Raw genomic sequence first — 23,576 nt, forward strand, 5'->3', positions numbered from 1 at the left:
TAGTACCTATGGTCCAATTGACCATTGCTGTATAGTGTGTAGGGCCCACGTCTATACAGCCTAAAGAGTGGTCTGTATCGACAGTAGATACAAGGAGGATAAGGGCCTCAGTGGGGTTCAAGGTATTTACCCACAAGCATCGCCCAAAAGTCAATGATAAAATCTGTACTTTTTTTTGTTGAACAATATGTTAGATAACAATAACATTTCTATAGCACTTTTCTCCCACAGAACTCATGTGCAGACACTACAAATACAATAGCATCTCTGCAAAAAATATTGAATTCACATTCCAGTCTACACAATGAGGCTTTACAGTCAATGTGTGTACATCATGGACCTCATGAGAGTTGAGTAGTTCATTGTTGTAAATATTTAAATTTGTCAGGTCTGTATGGTACAGGTGTGTGATGTGCACACATTGTAACATTGCTGTGTTGAGTTAAGAATGTGAGATTCAATTTTTTTAATTTATTTATTTTTGTAGAGATTTTATCGTTTTCATATTCTGTTGAAGTATCTATAGCCTGTATAGTTATGTTCCTCTTTAAGGAACTTAAAACCCATTTCCGTTATATTGTTCTTTTAGCTATACTGTCTCCTCCCCTTAAAGAGAGCCCCCAAGGTGGGCTAAAAATAAAAAAGTAGGCTACCTAATCTAGATCAGGTAGCTGAAAAAACGCTGCTCCTGTGGGCCGCACTGGCCCACTTTCAGTTTTGTGACTATAGGTCACGAGGCTGCAAGCAGAGACTGTGTCTCTCATAGCGTGCAGGGGGTGTGACCAGAAAAGGAAATGCTGCAGGAACGCTCCTGGCGGACGTTTTGAACAGGGAATCCCTCTTCCTGTGTTTACCTCCGGGATAGCAACAATTATTGTTGCTAATCTCTGGGGGGCTATAGCGCACAGAGGCATGTCATGAGGCAGAGAAACATGCCTCTGTGTGTCCCATCTGCCCACCTCGGGTTCTCTTTAGCTGACTTAATACTGCACCCCTTTTTCCATTCCGAAACCTGTCCTTCCCCATCAAAAACTCACACACCTTGCATAACTCCCCTATTCTCTTCAGCTTTAGAGACTTCCTCAACCTGTAGGACATCCATATTGATGAAGCCTCTTTGGCTCTAGTGAGTACTACACTATACACTCCCACTTTATCATCTTACGAAAACCTATCTTCAGGGAGGGAGTAAATGAGATCAACTCCCCCTCACATATCACAGTGCAGTAGCCAACTTCCAGAAGCCAGCCATATGAAAGCTTCAGCATGATGCACCCCAGAATGTTTTGGTGGTCCAGGTGAGTATAGGGGAGGCTATGCAGGATGAGGTTGGACCAAAATTAAGTTAGTTGGGCAGGAGTGCTACAACTGCAGATGTGCTTTCAACAGGCCAAAATGATTTATTGTGATTGTTAGACTGGCAGTTTGATGTCTGTACAAGCATTTACCAGATTCTACACTTGTCAAAACACACAACAGGCAATTGGTTTTGGCAAAATGTTTTGACCAGCTTTGCTTTCCTGGTGTGCTGTGGGTGGCTTCTTACTTTTCCTCCCTTTCCGGTCTTCTCCATAGGACAGTACATGCCATAAGGGAATGAAGATGGCTTCTTCTGCATTTACAGCACTTTCACTGTAGGACATTGAGCTGCAAAGGCTATGATACAACTTTACATCACCGTTGCTGCATTATTTTTCAGGATAGTGGGAAAGCCTAAGAGGTGTACTTTGAAAGTCTGTGCACACACACTAATACATCAGACTGGTGCTAATTGCTCCTGTCTTCAGTGGAATTAATAAATTACTTCACAGAACATCAACAGCTTCTTAAACAGATGTCACTTATATTTATAAACTGTTCATTTCATTACATCATCATTAATGACACCACTGTTTGAATTGTATTAATCCCACCCATACAAAAACACTGCTGTGTAATGCTAGCCAAACATATCAATTACTGCATGTGTTCTCATGTAATGACAATTAGAACTGTATCCAAGAAAGTAACGCAAGGTCACCTCATACAGATTTTGATGACATAAGCCAAATGACATCAGTTAGATCTTAGGCCTAGTACTCATAAGCCAACCTTTTGGATTGGTAATTGTTCAGACTGGAATTTTAGATCGTTATTCTTTGGGTTTGGTCTGTAGCAATTCAGAAGGGATATTTGCTCATGTGCACTAGGCCTTACAATTATAACACATTCTACAATTAGATTGTACTAGAAATATAAAAACAAATGTTAACTATTCATTATGTTGTTTTCTTATGTTACAATTGTATATTTATCATAGTCTTGCATTGTGTGTGTCCTCAAATATGTTGAAGACCCTGTGTAACTGGTACAACAAAATTGGATTGCACAATCCGGCTGAAATGTGTGTGGGTATATCCGTACAAAATATGCAAAAAGGCAAGCAGTTATCAGGCAGAGATTTTTTTTTTCCCTGCAGAAAAGATAAAGCGAAAACAAATCTTACAAAAGGAAAAGTAGCTTGTAAATAATACAATAAAGTGACAAGCAAAGTACAGCTTGTGCTCCTTGGTATTAGCACTGATCGGAAAGGAGGACATTTGCTGGAGGTGATCCAAACTGTTATGTACATTCAATCTACTTTCTCCTAAATATTTTGACGCTGGTAAAGGTAGGAAGGAGAGAGTCCATCATAATGCCACTGGCGCCATTGTTCAACTTGTTCACGTGTGCGCTCCTCTTGCTCTACAAGAGATATATTAAATGTAGTATTAGTAATTCATACAGCCAGACGTGACACCACAGTTGGGGGAGGAGCTACTTATTTTCAAATATACAAACCGCAAGTATGCAAACACTTTTCAGAGCATTAATCCTAAATGCCATGTTATACGTCTCTGTAAGTGGCCAGACTCTTTTGCAATATAGTGCGTACAATGACTAGCAGATAAGAACTACTATGAAGGTTAGGTGGTTTCCTGATGCCTCCTCCTCCAGTAAATTTCAATGGCATGATTCATATAAGCGATGAGCAGGATGCGCTGTTGAAACAGGTGACGTTGGCATGCATAATGACAAGCAACATGCATGGGGGGGGGGGGGGGGGGTAAGAGGGCAGGGCTATACCACACACAACACTAGCCCATGTGTTTCCATAGCACATGGTCACCATGCTCTCCTAGTGTGAATTTGTTTTATTTTGGTGCTACATCTAGTATTTATTTTTTATAAAAGTGTGTTGCTTTACTGTTGCATTATTATTATTTATACGCAGTAAACAAGTCTGTAGAGATGGCCATACACAGGTCAGTATTTCTAGCGGTTTCAATCACCTGAAGAAGCATTGAAGTTTGGAGAAAAGATGGATATTTAAAACAGGGCCTGTTGAAGCCACAATGGAGCCCCAGTCAGTGTGCTCTCACCTTCATCCTTGCAGTGGCGCCTCTTGTCAGTGACCCAGCACGTTATTGTGTAATGACATGCAACGGGTCATGTAGAAGAGGAAGCCAGCGGGGATGAAGACGGGGAGCATGGATGGAACAGCGTGCCAGGACAGATGAGTTGCTATGCTGCCAAAAGTTTGCAGGGACCCTGAGGAGCAGGATGTCATAGGGAGACCTGGGGGGGGGGGGGGGGGGTAGTGGCCCTGGGGAAATTGACCCCTTTGCCTCTATGGTAGCTTTGACCCTGAGTGAAAATTGTTCCTGAAATTTAGCTTTAAATGTATTGTGTATATACAGGTTGTCTAAGCACCTAAGTCTAGTTCAAATATTCCTCTGAACTTCAGCTTTCAACACTACTATATACATTAACTACCTAACGACCGCCCTAGGACAGCCTACGGCTAATTGCCGTCAAGAACTGGGTCGGCTACTGCAGGAGATTGTGCGCAGGCTGCATGCGCATCTCCTGCTTGGGGGACACGGCTGTCCACCTGGGACATACAAGAGCGATTGGCAGATCGCTATGATTGGCTGACTGGGGGAGGAGGGAATGTAAAATTGTTAAAAATAATGTAAAAAAATAATTGAAAAAAACAAATCTTTATTAAAAAAAAAAAAAACATCTGGGGGGTGATCAGACCCCACCAACAGAGAGCTCTGTTGGTGGGTGGGTGGGGGAATCACTCGTGTGCTGTGTTGTGCGGCCCTGCAGCTTGGCCTTAAAGCTGCAGTGGCCATTTTCACACACAAAAGGCCTGGTCTTTAGCAGGGTTAATCACTGTGGTCCTCAAGTAGTTAAAGTGAACCTCCACTCCAGACTAAAAATTTACTCAGCAGCGCTGAAAAGGCTCTGTGGTTCTTTAACAGTTTCGCAGCAACAGCATCAGAACTTTTTTTTTTTTTCTTACCCAAGCCTCATTTTTAGCTGCACAGAAGCTAAGCTCCACCCCATCAAAGAAATCTGCCCGGGCATTTTCCCCCTGATGCAGTGCAAAGCATGATGGGATTTCGGATGTTCGCGTTGCCTAGCGCGCGCAGCTGGGAGGGATGATCAGGACAGTTGGAACTGTGTCTCATGCTCCCTGTCAGTGGCGTAGCTAAGGAGCTGTGGGCCCCAATGCAAGTTTTACATTGGGGCCCCCCAAGCACTCTATACATGGTTTAAATTTATTATAGACTTGGGAGGGAGACAGTGGTAGTATTGTGTATATGGAGGATTCCACTTCTTTTCAAATGTGTCCATTTTGCCATCCATAATGGCTTTTGTCATAGAACACGGCCAGGGTTCATCTTAACCACATGGAAGCTAAGAGTCAGGGTTTTCCAAGTCCTTGCAATTGTTTAACTGCGGCAAAAATGTGTGTTATTAGCCGATCTGGTCAGGTTTAAGGCCAAGGAGAGCCATTTCAAGGGTTTTCAGGACCTGATTGCCTACTAGTGCATGATTTGGTATGTTCAGTGCCACAGTCTACATACCTTGGGGCATTGACCACCAGGTATGAACAGAGCGCAGAATTGCGGAGCACTGCATGGGATTGCCATGCCCTGTCAGGTAGGGTTGTTAATTACCTTGCAGGTGTGTTTTTCTTCTCTCCCAGCAGGTTCACGCTTTTCCCCCAGTATTTGGGGAGAGCTCCTCAGGTGTTAGGCTGATTGTGCTCAGGTGGAAGGAAGCAGCCAATCAGCGTCGAGTGCATAGTATAAAAGAAGGAGCAGGTGGACGGCTTCATGCGCACTTTCTTTGAAGAGGAGCTGCACGAATGGAGGATATCGTGGCCGCTGTTATGAGGAGAGCCGGGGCGGAGGACGGAGCGGAATGGCTGGCAGCACTTATGCGGTGTGGAGGAGAGGAAGAAGAGGCTGCTGTAGCGGGACCTTCTGGTGAAGCAAGCGGCATGGCGGAGAACAGAAGAGGCGGACGCTATGCATTGCGCATGGCGGGGCCGCGCGTCGTAGAGGCGGGCCAAGCGGAGGAGGAGCTGGGAGGCCATTTCTCGCGTAGAGACACGCAAGAGGATTTCACACAGCCGGATTATGCAGAGTCTGAGGGGGTGGCTGCTCCAGTCGGGGGCGGGTCTGGTAAGAGGCCCAAGAAATCCAGGAAGCGCTCTTCCCCTCCTGTTGCGTCAAATAGGGCGGCCAGTTGCCGGCCCATTGTTAAGCAAGGACGGTTCCAGCCTGCTCAAGCAAGGGAGGTGGCACCACCGGTCGACATTGAGCCACAAGCGGGTCCTAGCCAGGGCACCCTTGGGGGACAGCCAGAGGACGTCAGAGCACCGGTTCTCCCGGGTGAGTTTCCTGCAAATTGCAGCTTGAATTCTATTAATTTACGTTTAAATGAGATGTCTTCAGTGATTGATTCTTTGGTTAAGTCTGTGCATTTGCAGCAGAAGGTGTCATGTAATGTCAATGATGTGGTTAATGAGGCTGCTAGTCTGCAGGCTGTTAGTGCAAGTGTGTCAGTACAGACATCTCCAGCAGCTGCTTGGAGAAATGTTGATTCTGTCACACAATTGAAGCAGCCTAATGTTGCTCCTGTTTTGAAGCCTGGTATAGCGGAGTCTCATTACAAGGAGGCTTTACCGTGTGCTTTATCCCCGCTGGGTTTTCATTTAAGTATTTCAGTGAAAGAAAAAATATGGAGTGGGGAGTATATTGATTTACTATCTTTGCTGCCGTTTTATAAGGAGTTCACGGTGAAGGATAAAAAAGATGGTGAGGAGGACAGGCGCCGTCCTGTCTTGCGTACTTTTAATAATTGGCAGCAGGCGTTCTGCATATTTGCAAGTGTCCTCGGCGAAAGAAAACCGGAATTATGTACCAGTTTATTTCAATACCTTGATGCGATTAGCGAGGCTTATAGACAATTTGGAGGCTCGGCATGGTTTCAATATGATGAAGCTTATCGTCAAAGAATGGCCGTGCAATCTTCATTGTCATGGGGAGCAAAAGATTTAGGCCTGTGGCTGAGTCTGATGCTCCCTCAGCAAAAGCAAAAGCAATCGCAAACAACGGTTCAGTCCGGGTTGTCTGTCAAGAAAGGCCTATGCTTTGCCTACAACGAGGGCACTTGTAAATTCTTACAGAACTGCCGGTATAGGCATGAGTGTAATTTCTGTGGCGGAATGCACCCTATGTCCCGCTGTTTTAAGAAGGTGGGGTTGCAAGCGCAGAGTAGCACGAAGGAGCTCTTTCATAAAAGCCTGGACGCCAGTGAATCTTCAAAAAATGGCCCCGTGGCTAAGAATCTATCCAGACAGGCCGAGCAGCCACCTAATCACTGATGGTTTTGAGAATGGCTTTAAGTTGCCTGTATTTGATGGTCAAGGGTGCGTTACTGTCCCGAATTTGAGGTCTGTTAATTTGCATCGACAAGTGGTGTTTGACAAAATTGCAAAAGAATTGCGTTTAGGTCGGGTGGAGGGCCCCTTTGTGGCACCTCCTTTTGAAAATTTTAGAATCTCACCACTGGGTGTAGTACCGAAAAAATCTGAAAACGAATTCAGATTGATTCACCACTTGTCTTTTCCTCGAGAGAATTCTTTAAATGACAGCATTGATAAATCTCTAGCATCAGTGTCTTATCTAACATTTGATAAAACACTGGATGAAATTAGAAAATTTGGGAGTAACGCTCTCTTAGCTAAAGCGGACATCCAGTCAGCATTCCGCTTGTTGCCTATCTGCCCGGATGCTTTTAAATCCTTGGGTTTTTGTTTTGACAATCAGTTTTTCTTCGATAAATGTCTTCCGATGGGATGTGCATTGTCGTGTTTTTATTTTGAGACCTTCTCTAAATTCATCGAATGGTCGGTGAGGCAGAGATCGTCTGGGGGTGCATTAGTGCATTACCTGGACGATTTCTTGTTCATTGGACCAAGGGATTCCCAGACTTGCCAGGCACTGTTGCAAGTTTTTTGTGTAAGCATGGAGGAGTTTGGTGTGCCCCTGGCACACGAAAAGACGGTAGGCCCTTGTACGGCATTAGAATTTTTGGGCATTACAGTAGATACGGTTCGTATGGAGTTTAGATTACCGAATAAGAAGATCAGGATTTTAAAAGCATTGTTGAATGGGTTGCTAGTGAAAAGAAGAGCTACAGTAAAAGAAATCCAATCCTTATTGGGTCATTTAGCGTTTGCTTCTAGAGTAATGCCGATGGGTAGGGTTTTCTCAAGAAAGTTAGCAGCAGTTATAGCGGGGCTGAAATCCCCGGGTTTACATGTTACTTTAGATAGGGAAGTTAAGGAGGATATGTTGGTTTGGTATAGCTTCCTTTTAGGTTTTAACGGTAGGTCGTTATGGCAAAGTGAATTCATTTTGGATGAAAAAATGGAATTTTTCACTGATGCTGCAGGTTCCGTTGGGTACGGAGCATTTTGGCAGGGCCGGTGGTCTGCTGAGAGCTGGCCTCAATCGTGGATTGATGGAGGAGTGACAAAAAATATTTTGTTGCTGGAGCTTTTCCCGGTTATTGTGGCGTTAACTTTATGGGGAAAAAGCTTTCAGAACAAGCGGATATTAGTTCAGACAGATAATAGAGGTGTCATGTTTGCGATTAATTGCTTGTCCTCAAAATCTAGCATGGTGGTTAAGTTACTGAGACATTTGGTTCTTCTCTGTTTAAAGCTAAATATTTGGATTAAGGCGAAATATTTACCTGGTAGATTAAATGTAATAGCTGACTCTTTGTCTCGGCAGCAATGGGATACTTTCCGAGCAGTGGCAGTCGCAGAGGAAGAAGGACAGAGTTGCCCAGAGCATTTATGGAGAATCATTTGGTCCTAATTTCGGGTTTAGTGAAAAGGTCGGTTGCCCCCCGGACTTGGATTGAGTATAATAAGGCCTGGTCTTCTTGGTGCAAAGTCTCAGCTGAGTATAATCAAAATCCTGTATGTGACTCGAGTGATTTGTTTCTGGTTTTTATATCTATCTGTGTGCAACAAGGGTTTTCAGCAAATAAGTTATTTAAACTGTTAGCAGGGATTTCTTTCTTTAGACGTTTGGCCCGGGCTCCTGGGCATAACGAGTATCCGCTGGTTAGGCAAATGTTAAAAGGCTTCGCTAGGGGTTCTAGGCAACCGGATAGTAGAAGGCCTGTGTCGTTTGAATTATTAATGAAGTTAATGGAGGTGCTGAGCTCGATTTGTTTGGATAGTTATGAGCTGGCTTTGTTTAGAGCAGCTTTCAGTCTAGCATTTTTTGGAGCTCTGAGGATTTCAGAGGTGGTTGCTCCCAATAAGGCCTCTCCTTCCCCTCTGGAAGCCGAGCATGTGCGCATTTTAGTTGATAGAATGGAGCTTTTTATTCAGCGCTCAAAGACTGATCAGCTGGGAAAAGGAGTGTGGTTGTCCATTTCAAAGTTGGAAGGGCATTTGTGTTGCCCAGTAAGTTTGGTGGGTTTGTTTATGAATATGAGGACTCAGGCTAAGTCTTTCCTGGTGCATAGGAATGGGTCAGCATTGTCGGCTTTCCAGTTTAGGGCAGTTTTCCGTAAGTGCCTGGTTCATCTGGGTTTGGGGGACATGAAGTTCTCGTCGCATTCTTTTAGGATAGGGGCTGCATCTGAGGCAGTTAGGCATGGATTATCAGACGAGGTTGTTCAACGTATCGGTCGTTGGGAATCGAATAGATTCCGATTATATGTAAGACCTCATTTGTTTATGTGTTAATGTTTTGCAGGAAAAACTATAATTTGGATTGTCGGCCACTCATTTATTTACTGGGCCCAGAGGAGGGCTAAGAACAGGCCTTATTCCGAAAATCTACTGCTAAGCAAGGATGAAGCTCAAGTTTATTGGCTGGGTATCAGAGGTCTTCTATGGGAAAACCTCAGTTCCGCTATCTATAACAAATTGCATGGGTGGCCGGTCCCTGATATCCTTCTGATTCATTTAGGCGGGAATGACATTGCTAAATACAGCACGGTAGATCTCTTGAATCGAATGAGATCTGATCTGTTTGATTTGGCGAGATTTATGCCAAGTGCGAAAATAATCTTCTCTGAAATAATTCCGAGATTATCTTGGTCTCTTTATCCGGATCTCAGATTCATGAATAAGATCAGGAAGAGAATTAATAGGTCTCTGGCTAAATTCCTTCCCGCTCTGGGAGGTTATTCATTCCGCCACATTGAATTGGAAGGACGGGAACCTGGCCTATTTAGGAATGATAAGGTTCATTTGTCAAGCATTGGTCTAGATATACTGAATTCCAACCTGCATTCAGCCATTGAAAAGGCCGCGGTGGTGGGGTGGGGCCAGCCTAGGTTCTAGGCCGGCTGGTGGAAATGGCACCCAGGTATGGGTGGTCCTTTTGGAGTGACCAGTAAAGATTACTGGCAGTTATTATAAGAACTTTCGTTTTAGTTTGTATCTCTGAATAAAGAATATTTGGTTTATTATTATTTAATAAAGTTATCAAATTTATGCAATTTTTAAACCCCAATAAAAATGGCCGCGGCCTTTACTCCAGCAATGGTTGTATTTATTGTAGTATTAAGCGGGTTAATGGGCATGTGCAAATTCCATGAACAGAGCGCAGAATTGCGGAGCACTGCATGGGATTGCCATGCCCTGTCAGGTAGGGTTGTTAATTACCTTGCAGGTGTGTTTTTCTTCTCTCCCAGCAGGTTCACGCTTTTCCCCCAGTATTTGGGGAGAGCTCCTCAGGTGTTAGGCTGATTGTGCTCAGGTGGAAGGAAGCAGCCAATCAGCGTCGAGTGCATAGTATAAAAGAAGGAGCAGGTGGACGGCTTCATGCGCACTTTCTTTGAAGAGGAGCTGCCCCGCCCACCCTCCCCGTCGCTGGCCGTTAATTTATTGGGGTCATATGCCTATCCGGTTAGGCGAAGTGCATGGGAAATGGCACCCAGGTATGGGTGGTCCTTTTGGAGTGACCAGTAAAGATTACTGGCAGTTATTATAAGAACTTTCGTTTTAGTTTGTATCTCTGAATAAAGAATATTTGGTTTATTATTATTTAATAAAGTTATCAAATTTATGCAATTTTTAAACCCCAATAAAAATGGCCGCGGCCTTTACTCCAGCAATGGTTGTATTTATTGTAGTATTAAGCGGGTTAATGGGCATGTGCAAATTCCATGTAAAAGGTGCCTTTTTTGCCGCATCAAAACATCAATCTGTGTTATTATTTGGGACAACCTGCCAGGGGTTAGATAATGTGTTTCTACCACCTTGGTACAGATTGAACTTTTAGATATGTTTCCAAATGGTATGTTAGGCCTCTTTCACAGTGCAACGTTAAAGTCGCACGTTAGAAAATGTTTTAACGTGGACTAACGCACAGCAATACTAAGTCTGTGCAACATTCACAGTGCACACATTGCGTTTGTGTGTAACGTGTAGCATTATTAGAAGGTGCTGCATGCTGTGCGTTATTAACTGCATTGGTCTGTTTGCACATGCTCCGTAATAACCTGGAAGCATAGTTTTCATTGCCTGTATGCCCTACTGTAACGACTTTAACGTCGCATCAAAACGCAACGCCCCACTGTGAAAGTAGCCTAAGTCCTCCAGTTCAAAGGTTATATTCAGATCCTCCGATTTGCAAATGTATTTAGGCTTGGAGTTGAGTTTTGAGTACCTTATGCATCTGTTCACTTCTGGCAGTAGGCAGGTGACTCAACATAATCCTCTCTTGCAGAGCATCAGACCACACTTTAGCCCTATACTGCAAGCAATAATCTAACTCCTTGTTTCTCTCTCGGCATAAAGCTGAGTCTACTGAGCTTGTCACTGTACAGCAGCACTATTTCCTCATTCCCATCAGCGACCAATCATAGCTAGAAGAATACAGCTGGAATGACACTTCACATAACCACATATTGCTCTATTCACAAAACTTCTCATAAATGACTTATCACCTAAGTGATCAAAATAACCTTTTAGCACATTTACTAGCAAAATAATCACTCAAAGTAAGTTGTTTCTGATTTACTTCATTTCAATATTACTTTTCTTACCCTAATTATATTATATTTTTGCTCTTTGGGAACTTAAAATGTAACAGATAAGGTGAAAATGCTTTGTGAATCATGCCCATTGTCTTCTGTTTCAGACAGCTTTCTCCATGAGGAAGGAAGCACAGTAAGGCCTAGTGCACACCAGAGCGGTTCGGCTGCGTTTTACGATCCGCTTGCGGTTGCGGATACGCTTGGGTAATGTATTTCAATGGCCTGGTGCACACCAGAGCGGGAGGCGTTTTGCAGAAACGCATACTCCCCGGCTGCTGCAGATTTTGGATTGCGGAGGCGTTTCTGCCTCCAATGTAAAGTATAGGAAAAACGCAAACCGCTCTGAAAAACGGCAGTTCAGAGCGGTTTTGCAGGTGTTTTTGTTACAGAAGCTGTTCAGTAACAGCTTTACTGTAACAATATATGAAATCTACTACACCAAAAACGCTCCCCAAAACCACAAAATGCTAGGTGAAACGCTACAGAAAAGTAAGAAAAAGCGTTTCAAAATCTGCTAGCATTTTGCGGATCTGCTAGCGGTTTTTGGTGTGCACCAGGCCTTTGGGTTGAAACAGCAGTAAGACTTATAAGTAATGAACACCAAATGCTTACCATCCTGCTCCTCTTCCACATAGTTCTCAAACTCATTCCTCTGCTCTTCATAGTATTCTCTTCTGCGTTCATCTGCTGCAAGCCTCTGTCTGTTTTCAGCTGGAACATACATACAGAAATGCTGGTAAATAGTGTTCTCATCTTCAAAATAAAGGTGTCATAACAGAAAAGTGGAAACTGTGAATTCCGACTTTTCATGTATTTATTTAATTTTAGAAGTTGCCCGTTAATGGGCTGTCTGTTTAATGGTTTCACTATTATAAAGTGAAAAAAAAAATTCAGTTTGGAAGGAAAACTTTTTTGTTGATGAAAAACTCTCAGTGGCCAGCCTTGGCCATGCCCAACACTCCCCATGCTCAGCACTCCCTAAACCCAACACTTCCCATGCCCAACACTCCCCACGCCCAGCACCCCCCATGCTCAGCACTCCCTAAGTCCAACACTTCCCATGCCCAGCATTCCCCACACCCAAAACTTCCCACACCCCACATTTTCCATGCTCAGCACGCCCCACGCCCAGCAATTCCCATGTTCAGCACTTCCTAAGTCCAACACTTCCCATGCCCAACATTCCCCACACCCAGAACTTCCCACACCCCACATTTTCCATGCTCAGCAATCCCCACATCAGCACTCCCTAAGCCCAACACTTCCCATGCCCAACACTCCCCACGCCCAGCACTCCCTAAGTCCAACACTTCCCATGCCCAGCATTCCCCACACCCCACATTTTCCATGCTCAGCACTCCCCACATCATCACTCCCCACGGCCAGCAATTCCCATGCTCAGCACTCCCTAAGCCCAACACTTCCCATGCCCAGCATTCCCCACACCCAGAACTTCCCACACCCCACATTTTCCATGCTCAGCACTCCCCACATCAGCACTCCCCACGCCCAGCAATTGCCATGCCCAGCACTCCCCATGCTCAGCACTTCCTAAGCCCAACACTCCCCACGCCCAGCACTCCCTAAGTCCAACACTTCCCATGCCCAGCATTCCCCACACCCAAAACTTCCCACACCCCACATTTTTCATGATTAGCACTCCCCACTCCCAGCAATTCCCATGTTCAGCACTCCCTAAGTTCAACACTTCCCATGCCCAGCATTCCCCACACCCAGAACTTCCCACACACCACATCTTCAATGCTCAGCACTCCCCACATCAGCACTCCCTAAGCCCAACACTTCCCATGCTCAGCACTCCTCAGATCAGCACTTCCCATGCCCAGCACTCCCTAAGCCCAACACTTACCATGCTCAGCACTCCTCAGATCAGCACTCCCTAAGCCCAACGCTTCCCATGCTCAGCACTCCCCACAAGCAGCATTCCCCACATCCAGCACTGCCCAAGCCCCGCACTTTCCACATCGAGCATGTGCGACACTTAGCACTCCCCATGCCCAGCACATCCCACACCCAGAAACTTCCCATGCCCAGCAACTTCCCTTGCTCAGCACTTTCCATGCCAGCACCCAACCCTGCATTTCCCATGCCCAGCACTTTTCACACGCAGCACTTCCCATGCCCAGCACTCCCCACGCCCAGCACTTCCCACACCCAACATTTCCCAAGCTCAACCATTACCTACCCATGCTACGCACTTCCCATGCTCCGCACTTCCCACACAAGGAAGCCCCACCCACATATACAAAATCCTGAACCTGCACGGTAAATATTTACATGGTGTGTTCAATGAAAACATGGAAACAATTATTTGTGTGGTATTAGTTTAAGCAGATTGTGATTGTCTGTTGTGACTTAGATGAAGATCAGATCACATTTTATGACCAATTTGTGCAGAAATCCATAAAATTCCAAAGCGTTCACATACTTTTTCTTGCTACTGTAAATATGATTTACGGTTTTAATAAATAATTGTAAAAAAAAATAATGTTAAGAATAATTAGTAAAGAGGTCTTTGCACCCCATACTAATTGGTCTGTGATGGTGAGGAAGGGGTATTGTGCTCCATCCACTTCACCATTTTGACAACTGGAAGGCCTGTCCACCCCCCATGCTCAGCACTCCCTAAACCCAACACTTCCCATGCCCAACACTCCCCACGCTCAGCACTCCCCATGCTCAGCACTCCCTAAACCCAACACTTCCCATGCCTAACACTCCCCACGCCCAGCACCCCCCATGCTCAGCACTCCCTAAACCCAACACTCCCCACGCCCAGCACTCCCTAAGTCCAACACTTCCCATGCCCAGCATTCCCCACACCCAGAACTTCCCACACCCCACATTTTCCATGCTCAGCAATCCCCACATCAGCACTCCCCACGCCCAGCAATTCCCATGCTCAGCACTCCCTAAGCCCAACACTTCCCATGCCCAGCATTCCCCACACTCCACATTTTCCATGCTCATCACTCCCCACATCATCACTCCCCACGGCCAGCAATTCCCATGCTCAGCACTCCCTAAGCCCAACACTTCCCATGCCCAGCATTCCCCACACCCAGAACTTCCCACACCCCACATTTTCCATGCTCAGCACTCCCAACATCAGCACTCCCCACGCCCAGCAATTGCCATGCCCAGCACTCCCCATGCTCAGCACTTCCTAAGCCCAACACTTCCCATGCCCAACACTCCCCACGCCCAGCACTCCCTAAGTCCAACACTTCCCATGCCCAGCATTCCCCACACTCAGAACTTCCCACACCCCACATTTTTCATGATTAGCACTCCCCACTCCCAGCAATTCCCATGTTCAGCACTCCCTAAGTCCAACACTTCCCATGCCCAGCATTGCCCACACCCAAAACTTCCCACACACCACATTTTCCATGCTCAGCACTCCCCACTCCCAGCAATTCCCATGTTCAGCACTCCCTAAGTCCAACACTTCCCATGCCCAACATTCCCCACACCCAGAACTTCCCACATTTTCCATGCTCAGCAATCCCCACATCAGCACTCCCTAAGCCCAACACTTCCCATGCTCAGCACTCCTCAGATCAGCACTTCCCATGCCCAGCACTCCCTAAGCCCAACACTTCCCATGCTCAGCACTCCCTAAGCCCAACACTTCCCATGCTCAGCACTCCTCAGATCAGCACTTCCCATGCCCAGCACTCCCCACACGCAGCATTCCCCACATCCAGCACTGCCCAAGCCCCGCACTTTCCACATCCAGCATGTGCGACACTTAGCACTCCCCATGCCCAGCACATCCCACACCCAGAAACTTCCCATGCCCAGCAACTTCCCTTGCTCAGCACTTTCCATGCCAGCACCCAACCCTGCATTTCCCATGCCCAGCACTTTTCACACGCAGCACTTCCCATGCCCAGCACTCCCCACGCCCAGCACTTCCCACACCCAACATTTCCCAAGCTCAACCATTACCTACCCATGCTAAGCACTTCCCATGCTCTGCACTTCCCACACAAGGAAGCCCCACCCACATATACAAAATCCTGAACCTGCACGGTAAATATTTACATGGTGTGTTCAATGAAAACATGGAAACAATTATTTGTGTGGTATTAGTTTAAGCAGATTGTCTGTTGTTGTGACTTAGATGAAGATCAGATCACATTTTATCACCAATTTGTGCAGAAATCCATAAAATTCCAAAGCGTTCACATACTTTTTCTTGCTACTGTAAATATGATTTACGGTTTTAATAAATAATTGTAAAAAAAAAAATAATGTTAAGAATAATTAGTAAAGAGGTCTTTGCACCCCATACTAATTGGTCTGTGATGGTGAGGAAGGGGTATTGTGCTCCATCCACTTCACCATTTTGACAACTGAAAGGCCTGTCCACCCCCCATGCTCAGCACTCCCTAAACCCAACACTTCCCATGCCCAACACTCCCCACGCTCAGCACCCCCCATGCTCAGCACTCCCTAAACCCAACACTTCCCATGCCTAACACTCCCCACGCCCAGCACCCCCCATGCTCAGCACTCCCTAAACCCAACACTCCCCACGCCCAGCATTCCCCACACCCAGAACTTCCCACACCCCACATTTTCCATGCTCAGCAATCCCCACATCAGCACTCCCTAAGCCCAGCACTCCCTAAGCCCAACACTTCCCATGCCCAACACTCCCCACGCCCAGCACTCCCTAAGTCCAACACTTCCCATGCCCAGCATTCCCCACACCCCACATTTTCCATGCTCAGCACTCCCCACATCATCACTCCCCACGGCCAGCAATTCCCATGCTCAGCACTCCCTAAGCCCAACACTTCCCATGCCCAGCATTCCCCACACCCCACATTTTCCATGCTCAGCACTCCCCACATCATCACTCCCCACGGCCAGCAATTCCCATGCTCAGCACTCCCTAAGCCCAACACTTCCCATGCCCAGCATTCCCCACACCCAGAACTTCCCACACACCACATTTTCCATGATCAGCACTCCCCACGCCCAGCAATTGCCATGCCCAGCACTCCCCATGCTCAGCACTTCCTAAGCCCAACACTTCCCATGCCCAACACTCCCCACGCCCAGCACTCCCTAAGTCCAATACTTCCCATGCCCAGCATTCCCCACACCCCACATTTTCCATGCTCAGCACTCCCCACATCAGCACTCCCCACGCCCAGCAATTGCCATGCCCAGCACTCCCCATGCTCAGCACTTCCTAAGCCCAACACTTCCCATGCCCAACACTCCCCACGCCCAGCACTCCCTAAGTCCAACACTTCCCATGCCCAGCATTCCCCACACCCAGAACTTCCCACACCCCACATTTTTCATGATTAGCACTCCCCACTCCCAGCAATTCCCATGTTCAGCACTCCCTAAGTCCAACACTTCCCATGCCCAACATTCCCCACACCCAGAACTTCCCACATTTTCCATGCTCAGCAATCCCCACATCAGCACTCCCTAAGCCCAACACCTCCCATGCTCAGCACTCCTCAGATCAGCACTTCCCATGCCCAGCACTCCCCACGCCCAGCACTCCCTAAGCCCAACACTTCCCATGCTCAGCACTCCTCAGATCAGCACTTCCCATGCCCAGCACTCCCCACACGCAGCATTCCCCACATCCAGCACTGCCCAAGTCCCGCACTTTCCACATCCAGCATGTGCGACACTTAGCACTCCCCATGCCCAGCACATCCCACACCCAGAAACTTCCCATGCCCAGCAACTTCCCTTGCTCAGCACTTTCCATGCCAGCACCCAACCCTGCATTTCCCATGCCCAGCACTTTTCGCACGCAGCACTTCCCATGCCCAGCACTCCCCACGCCCAGCACTTCCCACACCCAACATTTCCCAAGCTCAACCATTACCTACCCATGCTAAGCACTTCCCATGCTCTGCACTTCCCACACAAGGAAGCCCCACCCACATATACAAAATCCTGAACCTGCACGGTAAATATTTACATGGTGTGTTCAATGAAAACATGGAAACAATTATTTGTGTGGTATTAGTTTAAGCAGATTGTGATTGTCTGTTGTTGTGACTTAGATGAAGATCAGATCACATTTTATCACCAATTTGTGCAGAAATCCATAAAATTCCAAAGCGTTCACATACTTTTTCTTGCTACTGTAAATATGATTTACGGTTTTAATAAATAATTGTAAAAAAAAAAATAATGTTAAGAATAATTAGTAAAGAGGTCTTTGCACCCCATACTAATTGGTCTGTGATGGTGAGGAAGGGGTATTGTGCTCCATCCACTTCACCATTTTGACAACTGGAAAGCCTGTCCAAATTCTTATTTATATAAAATACAATCAGTCAGGGACCCCATTACTAGTTGATATTAACATACTCTATGTATATTTTTATAATGAAATAAACAATACATTTTGATTAAGTAAAAAGTATTTAAAGGACACTTGAAGTAAAAGGGATATAGAGGCTGCTATATTTATTTTCTTTTAAGCAATACATATTGCCCGGCTGTCCTGCTGAATATCTGCCTCTAATCAGGTGTTTCTGGTTGAAGTCTGAATGGACTAGCCACATGCTTGTTTCAGGTGTGTGTTTCAGCAGGACAGCCATGCAACTGGTGGTGATTACAATGAAATAAATATGGCAGCCTCCATATCCCTCTAACATGAAATTTTCTTTAAAACGTAGAAATATTAGTATCCTTAATAAATGCCTTGTATGTAAGAAAAAAAATCCACACTGATAGCACAGCTCCCCCAAGTGACCGCTTTTATCCAGGAGATCATGCCACATATGGGAGGGAGGGGTATCTTACAGCAACCCAGTAGGTGTGGTTGGGAGGTTCTGTGCTTTTACCTGTACCTCTGAGTCTATAGTAGATTAGACAGGCGAATAGAAAAGGAATGGAGCGCTAACTACAGTATTCTGTGCCAGCCGCAGTATGGCGAACTCGAGAGCTGCCACTGTGCGTCTCTGCTGCTTAAAGCAGACCCAAACCAAAGATTTTTTTAATTCAAAATATTTAGTTGCACCACTCTGACACATACAAAGATAAACACTCCTTGAAGCCTACGAGCATTTCAATGCATGCTTTTCACCCTTCTCTTTTCATAACTAGGGTTATACAGGTGGCAGCCATTACTTCTGAACTTAGTAGGACGTTTTAGATCATGGGTGTGTTTGTCATCAGCTACTCTCCCTCACGGGCGTTGTCTATGTGAAATCTCACACAAGCTGAGATCACCTCCCCTGTGACATCATCAGTAGCAGCCTGTGTTTTGTTTTTTATCTCATCCACCAGTCTGCTGGATTCTGTCCCGGCAATATGAAAGAAAGGGAGGGGTTCCTCCAATAAATGTAAAATATTTTATATTTGTCATCATGTAGCTGAAAGGAGGCTGCTATTATTATAATTTAGAAAATAGATTTTATTTCTGAAATCTTGTATTTTTAATTTGGGTCCACTTTAATGTAGAAATCAGACGATGCTGTTTTGCATAAAAAAAGAGGGTTGGGATTTTCATTTATTTGCCACTATAGAGGGTGCAGCATGAGCAGTGAGACTCCTTGCTGCAGTAAAAAACAAAATGGAAAAGTCTACAGTGGCAGAACTGGGCTGGCCAATGGGTAGATGTCACACCTGGAACCTCCAGATGTAACAATGATTAAGTTAAACAATACCACCCTCAGCCAATTAGCTGAAGTCACCCTTTGAGGATATTTAGGAATTAGTTAAGCCTCATTTAAGCGCATGCATTTTACCATGCCTGGAAAGTAGTGTATCTGTGCAGATCTTATACTGCTTTGACTCTTTCACAGATAAGCAATGGAGGGTGGTTGATGTTTAATGAATGTCTGTAAGCTGAATTAGTAATTCCTTTTGGCCACCTTGAACCTTGCTACATTTTAGCTCTTGTGTGTACTGGAACACAGCCATTCATGGGGAATTTATAGAGCATTTAGTGTTGTGAAAAAACATCTGTGAAAATAAGGCCTTAGACAATAATGTCCATTAGACCTCTGCTTCATATCTCGATAAATTACTTTGTAGAGGATCAGATACAAATTTCATACACGTATTAAGGGATTCACAAAATATTGCATGAAGGGAATAAGAGAAATGTGCATTCAGCCTACATGCTTTAATTGCTCTGTTCCATGAAATCACAGGTATAGAAACAGAGAGGGACTTGGAAGGAGCTGCGTGGTGCTTGTGCAGATCCTGGGAGCTGTGTAATGTGAGCTGAGGTGAGAGCACTGAGCAGCCTTTCTCCATGCTGCCCTGTACCTCCTGCCCAGCACAGAGCACACACTTCTCTCCAGCAGGAGAAAGAGCCCTTCATTGTACAGTGCAATGCAAACAGCCCTGAAGATGTAAGGCAACGGCTTCCATGGTTATATCACCATGCACAGCCTGTCAACATATCCTGTCTGCAGTACAGATGAGCTCTGTAGTTTACCCTATTCTGGCAAATAAAAGCCCATGAATACATTCTTTCTTGCAGATCATTTATAAGTATAGAAGATGGTATTTGGCTCATCCTCTAATGTTATCGGTCTCATGGAAATCATGAAAATTACTGGTAGATTAAACTGGGCTTATTGCTTTGTGCAATGTTATTACATAAAACCTGGTCTGCTGCACATAGCAGCCTAATTTTATTTTTTCATTTTTAACATTAGAATAGTGACAGCTACAATCTACAGCTCCAATTTCTTAAATGGAATGTAGTAAGCTTGAATTTCAAGCAGTTAGCCACTGGGATCAGTATATGTGTAACAATTCATAAACAACAGACTATAGCAAACAGAATAGATTACTTACAGGGTAATAACCACTTTAAGTGTACCTAATGGTACCTGTTTTTAACAGATACTTTCCCTATTGTTGCTGTCTGCTCTAGGAGCCCGACGCTGACAGCTGCTACATGCAAAATACCAAAATCTCTGAGTTTTGGTATTTACTAGTGACCTCTAACCCCACTTGATGACAATCAGGCCAAGAAGCAATTGGTCAATCGATCACTGAGCGTCATGCTGGTGGGAGGACCTTCCTGCAAACAGTAAGTGACTTGGTTCTGGTTGAAATTATGGAAAGCACCAAAGCCACCATATGTAACGGACAGTAGCTTAGCCTACCATGAGTATGCTGTGAATGGAGGGTATTTTGTTAGTTTGGGGTTTCTATAAGATATTCAGATATGAATAAACATAAATGCAGTTGTAGCAGTACACGTCTATCTACTGGGTATAGTCTGTATGGGATAATGTGCTGTCTATTTCTACAAAGTCCAGTGATAGTCCACACATCAGCAGCACTTCATCCTTTGGAACAATACGTTATTGTGTGGCATGCTTTGAAGACAGCGCCGTGATTCTTTGACCCTGTTCTTACTACTATATTCCTTTAGAAGCCTGTAGGTATTCAGTGGCAATGCTGTCCAGTAACGCATCCTAACAGTGACTGCGGGAATCATGGTCTACAGTTTCAAGGAAAGTGTGGGATAGAAAAACAAACCAGTATCCATAAGACAAACAAACTCACCATTTATTTCATCCTGAGACTTGGTTGATCTCTTGCCACGTTTCTTGAAGAAGTTTGAAGCCTCAGATTCCGGCATGAAAATCTTCCTCAAGCCTAGGGAGAGAGGTTAGTTATTAGGATGAGTGTGTAAAGTGCAGCATCCCACAAACCCTGTCATTTAGTATCTAACCTTGGCTTCATGCCTGTCGTGTATGTACTCACCCTGGCTCCATCAAAGAAATTGTATAAATTACTTTTCTCTGTATTTTTTTTAATGTAGCCAAATACAAGCAACTGCCCCAATGGTGACTGGTGTGGTTTGTCCATGTACTTACTGTCTTTCTTGTCAGCTGCCCCATCTTGAGCACTTCTTACTGCAGCACCTTCACCAACCTGCAAAACTAGAGCAACATCAGCCTTCACTAGATATTGTACTGCAAATAGTGTATTAATACAACAACCTTCTCAGTAACTGATGGAAGTGTATCCTCACCAGCTGATCACCAACATACAACTGTTTATGTGACGCATTTATATTCCTGGACTTCACTTGGACTACACTGCAGTCATAAGGCTTGCTGCTTTTAACCTGCAGCACAATCAGTCTGAGTATCCCCATTGGAAAGGTGGGAAACTATACAATGGATGAAGAATGCTTCGGTGCAGATATAGTCTTGCTGCAGTGCATAATAAGTAAGAATGTATGTGTATCCCCATTCTAATAACCAAAGAGAATGTGATACAGTATAATCCCTTTATAGTAAACTCCAAGGGACCTGGCCAAGTAGTTTACTGTATCAGAAGTTCGAGGTTTACTATATCAGAGTTTACTATAATGAGATTCTACTGTAATATCCCCATTGAGTGTTTTTAAGATAATAAAGTTGTCTGAATTAGTTGAAGCATGTCCTGGGCATACTGATACTAACAATATTTTCAGGAGATCTGCGGTATCTTGTCAACAAAACCATCCCAACCCCTATCTTTGTTAATGAGAAGGCATATATTTATTTGTCTACCCCAAACGTAGATTTTTTGCACTTAGCAGACATCGATGGAACCGGCTTTAGGTCAGGACGGTCATAGTTGCCAGTCAGGAAAATCCAACCTAGATGATCAATCCCCCATCAGGGAGATTGCAGAGTGCCCATAAGCATGCAGATATTCCCTAATGCAACCAAAATTGGTCAGTCTAACAATTATTTTACGTCTATAGGGATCACAGATCAGCTGGAGGTAGTTTATTAGAATGACCATAATACATCCTTTTATCTAGAAATATGTATTTTCTATTGTATTTTACTGTATAATAATGATATACAGCAAAGAAGCATAGAACACAGCAACAGATTTCTAAATCTGATACATAGACAAAGATTCCTTTTGTCAAACAAGTCCCACATTTCAAACCAAAACAAATCAGTCTTTTACCTGCTAGAAAGACAACTGCTGCAGCAAAAGAGAGAAACAGGACTTGCTTCAAGTTCATCTTGGCTGAAGTTTCTTGTCTTGTCAGAAGGCTGCAGGGCACTGAGGAAAAGCTGCAAATTCCTCATGTGTCACATAGGAAGGTGAGGCAGGCAGCTGGGATGTAGGGGAGGAGGAGGGGGTATGACCAGCTCAGTACGTTTGGTGGACCTGACATGTACTAAACAGCAGACAACCTGCATGCTGGCAAAGCAGAAACAACATACCCAGATCCGGCTTCGTTTGAATAAAAACTTCATAAAATATCATTTGCTTTGTGGCATCTACAAGAACATTTAATATGTATAGTTAGTACAGTGATTATTCACATAAATGTATAACCATATTGTATTTTCAACATGCATGCTTTATTTGTACATTATAATTATGTTGCTGTGGACACAATGTTTCATAACCCCCCTCTATTCAAAAGTGTGGGTTTCATTTTTTTTCAAAACAGAACTAATGTTTCTCTGGACAAAAGCGCTGCACACTCCTCCCTTTAGGGCAGGGGTGTCAAACTCAAATACAAAGTGGGCCGAAATTGAACACTGGGAAAGAAGTCATGGGCCAACCTCAATGTCTAGTGGCCACCTCCCTCTCTTATAAAGTTCCCTGGTGTCTAATGCTATAAAGTTACCTGGTATCTAGTGGTCCTTCCTTCCCTATACTTCCTGGTGTCTGGTCCCCCCCCCCCCCCCCCTCTACACAGTTCCCTGGTGTCTAGTGGCCCAACCCTCACCTATACAAATCCCTGATATCTAGTGGTCCTACTTCCTCCCCATACAGTTCCCTGTTGTCTAGTGGCCCCCACCCTCCCCTACACAGTTCCCTGGTGTTTCGTGGCCCACACCCTCCCCTATACAGTTCCCTAGTATCTAATGCTTTCCCTCTCCCTCCCCCAAATGGCTTCCCTGGTGGATCTAGGTCTTCACCTCCAATATAGCTTCCCTGGTGGTCTAGAGTGGGCCAAACATAATGCAAAGTAGAGAAACCACTTGGGGGCCCTCAGGCAAGAGTTTGACATGTATGCTTTAGGGTAAAACCACAAATCTTTATACCAATTTTCCTGGTCTATAAAACTTTATTCTAAAGAATAAAGCTACCTTTATGAACTTGTGTGCAATTATTTTTATACAGGCATACGTATAAAAAAAAAGTCCTGCTGTAAAAAGGGTGCTAGT

The 23,576-nt window shown here is 44.9% G+C and overlaps 1 protein-coding gene across 1 annotated transcript; it reads right to left on the minus strand.

The window, feature by feature from the left end:
• Positions 1–1,720: 1,720 nt before the first annotated feature.
• On the minus strand, positions 1,721–22,624 carry LOC137561365 (unique cartilage matrix-associated protein-like). The gene is made up of 5 exons (XM_068272661.1): positions 22,357–22,624; positions 21,261–21,326; positions 20,947–21,039; positions 12,010–12,108; positions 1,721–2,724 (listed from the first exon to the last, which is right to left on the minus strand). Exons 1-5 carry the CDS (start codon positions 22,412–22,414, stop codon positions 2,627–2,629), a joined length of 414 nt encoding a protein of 137 aa, XP_068128762.1. The 5' UTR covers positions 22,415–22,624; the 3' UTR covers positions 1,721–2,626.
• Between the last annotated feature and the right edge of the window lie 952 nt (positions 22,625–23,576).

Source organism: Hyperolius riggenbachi, chromosome 3, assembly GCF_040937935.1.
Source record: "Hyperolius riggenbachi isolate aHypRig1 chromosome 3, aHypRig1.pri, whole genome shotgun sequence".
NCBI lineage: Eukaryota > Metazoa > Chordata > Amphibia > Anura > Hyperoliidae > Hyperolius > Hyperolius riggenbachi.